The sequence below is a fragment of the Geospiza fortis genome, unplaced genomic scaffold (assembly GCF_000277835.1).
Source record: "Geospiza fortis unplaced genomic scaffold, GeoFor_1.0 scaffold55, whole genome shotgun sequence".
NCBI classification, from domain to species: Eukaryota; Metazoa; Chordata; class Aves; order Passeriformes; family Thraupidae; genus Geospiza; species Geospiza fortis.
In genome coordinates, this window is record NW_005054308.1 from 6016111 (window position 1) to 6022296 (window position 6186).

The following is a 6186-nucleotide window of genomic DNA, read 5'->3' on the forward strand; positions in this document are numbered from 1 at the left end:
GAGCAGCCCTTCCTTCCCTTCCTTCCCTTCCTTCCCTTCCTTCCCCCGCTCAGCTTTGCGGGGGCTGCCGCAGGAGTGGGCTTTCCCCGGCTCCCTGTCCCCTGCTCGGGACACATGTCCTGCCGTGCTTGGGATGTGCCAAGGGCTTGTGCCTCGCTGGGCAGACTCCGCAGATCTCCGTCCCCATCTCTGCCTGCCCCCAAAGCCCCGCCGCGGTGCTGCCATGAGGTGTGCGGCATCTCAAGCCCCACCTGCCCGGCTGTCAGGGTGGGTGCAGCAGCCTGGCAGCCAGACCTGCCCTCCTGCCAGCCGGGCTGGGGACACACCGTGTGCCCCACAGCAGCCGCCCCAGCCCCCTGGGGACAGCAAACTCAGGATGGACCCTCTCTGCTCTGAATCCTTGCAGGACGCTGCTCGCTGCCAGGCTCTGGTGCGGGGAGAGCCGTTCTGCCCAGCCCTGCCGGGACAGAGCCACCCCGGCTGCACCGGGAGCATCTCTCCGGAGCAGGGACGGCGCTTCCCAGCGCGAGCAGCTGCCGCAGCAGAGCAGAGGTGCGGCACTTCGTCCTGATTTCCCTCTCCAAGCCCATGAAGCAGAAATTTCCCCGTGGGAAAGCGCTGATTTTTGAATGTGCCAGGATGTGCTGGAAAGCATCCCAGTGGAAAATCCCCAACCAGCCCCACGGCACCTTGGCTAACCTGGTGAAGCCCCTAACTCGGGAACACCTCTGTGCTGCTGTTGTAGCTGCCCTCTGGAGTGGATGGAAGAGCTGTGGGATGCAGGGAGCTGGGGCTGCTGCCCCTGCATCACCCCAGGACTGGCGTGGTCGGGGGCGATGCTCGCAGGGGCGGGTGAGCTGCTGCGCCAGCTTTGCTCTGCTATTCCTTTAAAATGCATCTGTCCAGGTGGTTTTAGACCACAGGGCCAGGCAATGCAGGCAGCCCCTGCACCTGGGTGCTCAGCTCAGTCAGCACCACCCAGCAAAGTGTCACAGCCCAGGAGCCCTCCTGGTCTTCCCCATCACTCCTGGCCTGCGAACTCCCCTCCACATCTCCACAGCCACCTCTGCCCAGCCAGAGCCCCACAGCCTCACCACAGGCACAGAGCAGCCACTGCCTCACCTGCCCATCACCTGCCACCACCACAAAGCCCTAGAGCCCGGAAAAGCTGAGAAAAGACTGAAAAAAGCAGGTCCCACATCCCACCTTGCCACCAGCGCCCCAGAGGGTGCCCATCCTCCTGCCTGCAGTGCCAGCTGGGGCTGTCCCTGCCACAGGGACCCACTCCCCAGCCCAATCCCCTGTTGTCCACCATCCCCTCTCTGTCACCCTGATGCCACAGGGATGGGTGTGAATGTCCCAGGACGGGGGGGTCCCTCTGCCTCCACGGAGCTGCACTTCACAGCAGCACCCCAGTGCCACAGTCTGGCTGGGGAATGTGAGCAGCACTCAGCCCAGGCAGCACAAAGTCCTCCTGTCTCAGCCTCTCCATTCCCCCATCTCTGCCCTCTCCCTCGCCCCCGTTTCACATGCCCACGTGCGGGTGGGCACACGCTCAGGCACAGGCTGCTCCGTGCTGGGCGATGCAGGGCTGCGGGCTCGGAGCATCCCTGTGCCTGTGGATGGACAGAGCTTCCCCTCCAGAGCACAGGCACCCCGAGCCCACCACCACACTGCCAGCCACTCCGCAGGGACGGCGGCCACACGGCCCAGATTTACACACCAGCTCCAAAAAAAGGCACAGGAACCAAAACAGAGGCACATGCCTGCTCACTCCTGCGCCCGCTCACAGCCACACGCTGGGCGGGACGGGGAGCATCCCTGCATCCCTCCACACGGGGAGCCTGGCATCCCCTGCTGCACCCGGGGTGCTCAGTGATCCCCAGGATCCCCTTGCTGGGCACAGGCAGCTCTGTTTGCACACACACACACACACACACACACACACACACACACACACACACACAGATCCAGGCACTCACGGTGTCACCTGCACCCGAGGAGCTGAGCCCTCCCTCGCAGGAGAGCAGGGTCAGACAGGGCTATGGCTCACCCGCACTGGGACAGGGGTGGGGAATACCCTGGATCTTTCCAAAAGCCACCAGGATTCTCTGAGGGCTGCCAGGCAGACTGGGTCTCCTGCAGGTCTAGTTAAGCCCCAGTGAATCCACACAGATAAATTCCCGAAAGAAATGTGAGGGGTGTCCACTGCTTTGGCTTTCCTCCTCAGCTGTCCTGTCCCTCCTCCCGGCTGGGGAACTTCCCAAGGGAGCTAGCAGCCTCCTTTTTTGGGAGCAGCTTTTCCATAAGAGGGGCAGCCGAGCCCTTCCCAGGCAACTCCAGCCCTCTGGGGTGTCCCAAGCCCCCAGCCAAGCACCCATCAGCAGCCCCTGAACTCAGGCAGGGACAGAGAAGCAGGTCTGGGGCTGGAAGCCCCCATCCTCACTTGCGTGCCCTTTCTTGATTCCCACTGCATTCTCTCCATGCCCACCTCCTTTCCCTCATCTCCAGCAGTTCCCAGCTCCGCTGAGTCTCTCTCCAAGCCAGGGCACAGCCCCGCTCTGAGCATCCCAGCCCCATCTCCAACTTACTTGCCCAGTTCCTCAAAGAGCTGGTACTCCTCAGTGAAGCGGTTGCAGGTGATGGTGGCCATCCTGAGGGGCTGGAAATGCTCCCTCCCAGTGCGGAGTTTGGGGCAAGCAGCTCTCCTCTCGCTCCCTCCCTCTCCGTGTGCTCCCGGGGCTCTCTCCTCGCTGAGGTAAATAAGGGAATATATTTGATTGACAAGCCCAGAGATAATGATGAGGGCAATTTGTCTTCTCAGCTTCACAAGCCTTCGTCAGCATCGCCGTCCCCATGGTGACCACCGCTGCCAGAAACGCCCTGTTTCTGTTGCCGGGGCAACTGCTTCCCAACCCCGCCGCCCTCTGGGGGACCAGGGCCCTGCTGGGGACCCGGCTCGGGGGCTGCCCGGGGGTCACCCCCCTGCTGCACAGGGGGGATACCTAAAATACAACTATTAATGGCAAATTAAAGGCTGTGGCAGTGGTAAAATAATTGGGGCAAAAAAGGTTTCCATGGAAACCGTGGTTTCCATGTTGCAGGAGGATGCTGTCACCCCAGCAACTGCTTATCTCCCCCCCCCCCCCCAAAAAAAAAAAACCAAACCGAACCCAGGTCCCCAGACTGTCCTGCCTCCAGCCAGGGTCCCCAGAGGGGCTGGCCCTGATCACACTGCAGGGAGGGCTGGCTGCTCCCTCTCCCCCCTTTGCTCACTGTGTCCCCCAAGGGCCCTGGGGTTCCCCTGGAGCAGCTCCTGAGGGTCCCCCCAGAGAGGGACGAGCAGCCTGGCCTGAAGCACAGCTAGAGGGGAGCAAGGGCTGTGCCCTGTGGTGCTGTGTCCCTGGGCTGCCCAAGCCAGGGTAGGAAGGGGGGAGTTTCAAAGTGGGAATAGGAGGACGGTCTGGCCCCCAGTCCTTGGACTTTTTTGTTGCTGAGTCGCCTCTCTGCTGTGCTGAGCATAAGAAAGCACAAAAAGTGCAATAAAAGTGGAGCTGTGAGGTCCAAAACCTCAGGGAAGGGGTTTCCCTCTGAGTCCCCACCAGCTCTCACTGGGGATCCAGCAGCACCCCCTCTGTCTACACCACCCCTTGCACTTTGCACCTGCTGACTTCCCCCAGGAGAGCTCTCTACTAAGCTTTTGTCCCATTTCTGGATGATTTTGCATCAGCAGGGCCCTCCTCACAACAGGAGAAGGGACTCCCTGTGCCAGCTGGGAGAGCACTGCCTTTGGCAGCTGAGATGGATTGAGTTCCCTTTCAGGCTGCCATGGAAGGGTTAAAAGGAAAAGAAAAGGTTCTAACCAGACAAAAATAGGGAGAAATCTTTGAGAGGGGAGAGAGGAGGAGCAGAGAGGGAGAGAAGAAAGGAGGTGGAAGTGGAGGAGGACAGCAAGTGGCGGAGTGAGGAAGAGGAGGGGGAGGAGGAGAAAGGTCTAATGGCTTTTCCATTAATTGCACCATTACCCACCTTCATCCCCACCTTGCATCCCTGCATCCACCCTCCTGCTCCTGCCTGGTCCCATCCAGGGGACCCTGCTGGCAGAGCAGGGACTGATTCCCAGCCATGGAAGGGCACAGGGATGGGGCCACAGTCCCCAAGGGCTGACGACCTCCAGGCCCACCCTGGCCGTGCCCTGGCACGGGCAGAGCACCCAGGCACCCTCCCTTGGGCTGCAGGCAGTGCACATGTGCCATCCGTGCCCCGGGGACATGACAGTCACCAAAACACCTCCAGGCATCTGCACAACTCCTCCCCATGCTGCTCCCACAAAAAGGGGTTCATTCCCCACCCCGGGGCTGTGCCAGGAGGTGGGGGCTGCCACGGGGGCCGGTGCATCCGGATGTTTGTGGGAGTGCTCTCCTCCTCCTGCAGCGTTTTGCTGCCAGCCCCCAGCAGCCCCCTGGAACCCTAGAGGCAAGAGCCCCCCACTCCCAGGACCCCCTGGATGCCCGTGGGCAGCTCTGAGCCCCCTCCTCAGTCCCACTGCCTCCCACCTGCGCTGCTCGTGTCCCCGTGCGCTCGGCAATGTGACCTGCCCCCTCCCGTGCCACCCCCGCGCTGCCACACGTGCTCAGCCCCACACGCGTGACTCTGCGTGCTCCAGGGGGAGGGCTCTGGCCCTTCCTCCCCCCGGGGCCCTGCTGCAGCCCAGCCCCTCACCCGGGCAGGGCTGATGGCACAGTCCCCACCCGGACCCTGCCTCCCTCCCCAGGGCTCTCTAGGAAAAGTTTCTCCCTCTCTCCTCTTCTCTCTATTCATTTTTTTTTTCTTTTTCCTCGACATTTTTCCTTCTGAGGGTAAGGGGGTGTCAGACTTCTGCGTGCTGAACAGGCTCTGCTTTGCTGATTATGTTTTCCCAAGCAGGAACTGCTGTGTGGTCCCAACCCTGGGTGCCTGGGGACAATCCCAGGGGAGCAGGAGCTCTGGGTGGGACCTTCCACCTCTGGGCTGGGGGCTCCCCTGTAGTGGGGAGCAGTGCCAGCCCTCTCCCAGAGGCCTCGGGATATCCTTAGGATGTGTCTGTTCCCAGCCATCCCGAGATTTGCTCCTGCAGGGCTTTGGAGCCATGCTGCTCTCCTGCTGCCATGCTCGGGTCTGGCCACCTGATGGAGACCTTCATCCCCACTGCTCCTCTCCATCACTGGGCTGGCCTCTCCAAAAATGCAGCCTGCTCTCCACACCCTGCTCCAGCTCTGCCTGCAGAGCTTCGGTTTCTGCCCACGGGGATGCCCCAGGGTGAGCACCCGAGGTTGGATGCTGAACCCCAAGCACACGGGATGGGCAGCTCAGGATGGACTCACGTGTCCTGGGGGGGCTGCAGCAGTGCCCCTGCTCCCAGGGGATGGGGCTTGCAGCAGTGCCTTGCCCACCAAACCAGCCAGGCTGCCAAATACATACTGCAGAGATCCCAAAATTACTGGGACAGTTTCACATGTAAGCTGGGGTCTGGGGGATGCTCAGTTGCTGTCCTCTGGGAAGCTGAATTTGGGGTTATTTTTAGATAAGATTATAAATACTGTGGTGAGGAGAGCTGATTTACATTTAGGGCTGTGTTTGCAAACGTGCCCTGTCCCTACAGGCCTAGCACTTGCTCCTGCAACCACAGGAAGGTGGTTTTGGCTGAGACAGGGTGCCCTCAGTGCCACCCTCTCCCCTACAGCAGGGTTCACAGGCAAAGGCCCTCCTGGGGACATGCCCATGATACCTGGGGACACTCAGCAGGTGCCATGTGGCTCCCTGTGCACTGGGTCTGAGTGGGGGGACCTGCAAAACCACTCGTCCTCAGATCACTGGCATGAGAAAGGACACAAGTGCCCCTGATGCAGAACACCTGAGCTGCTCAGGGTGCTCTGCCACAGCCACTGGGGCAGTTTGCTGGGATGCCCATCCGCTGTCCTGATGCTGGGCTTCTCCCCTCTCTCGGGTGGGAGTTGCCTGCGGGGCTGGAGAGGCTCTGACGTACCCCCAGTCCTGCCTGATGCATCCCATCCCTATTCCATCCCCGTCCTATCCCATCCCCTCCTCTTCCCAGCCCAGCCCAGCCCCACCCTCCTCTTCTCCTCCCCATCTCTATCCCATCCCAACTCCATGCATTCCCAGCCCATCCCCTTCCCCCTCGCTGCA

At 61.4% G+C, this 6186-nt stretch overlaps 1 protein-coding gene across 1 annotated transcript in view; it reads right to left on the reverse strand.

Moving 5' to 3' along the window:
• CAMK2A (calcium/calmodulin dependent protein kinase II alpha) overlaps positions 1 to 2836 on the reverse strand; it is a 31605-nt gene extending 28769 nt beyond the window's left edge. The window contains exon 1 of the mRNA XM_031055196.1: positions 2592 to 2836. Within this exon, the coding sequence (XP_030911056.1) occupies positions 2592 to 2653 (62 nt within the window). The 5' untranslated portion in view covers positions 2654 to 2836. The remainder of the gene's footprint in view (positions 1 to 2591) is intronic.
• Positions 2837 to 6186: the final 3350 nt, after the last annotated feature.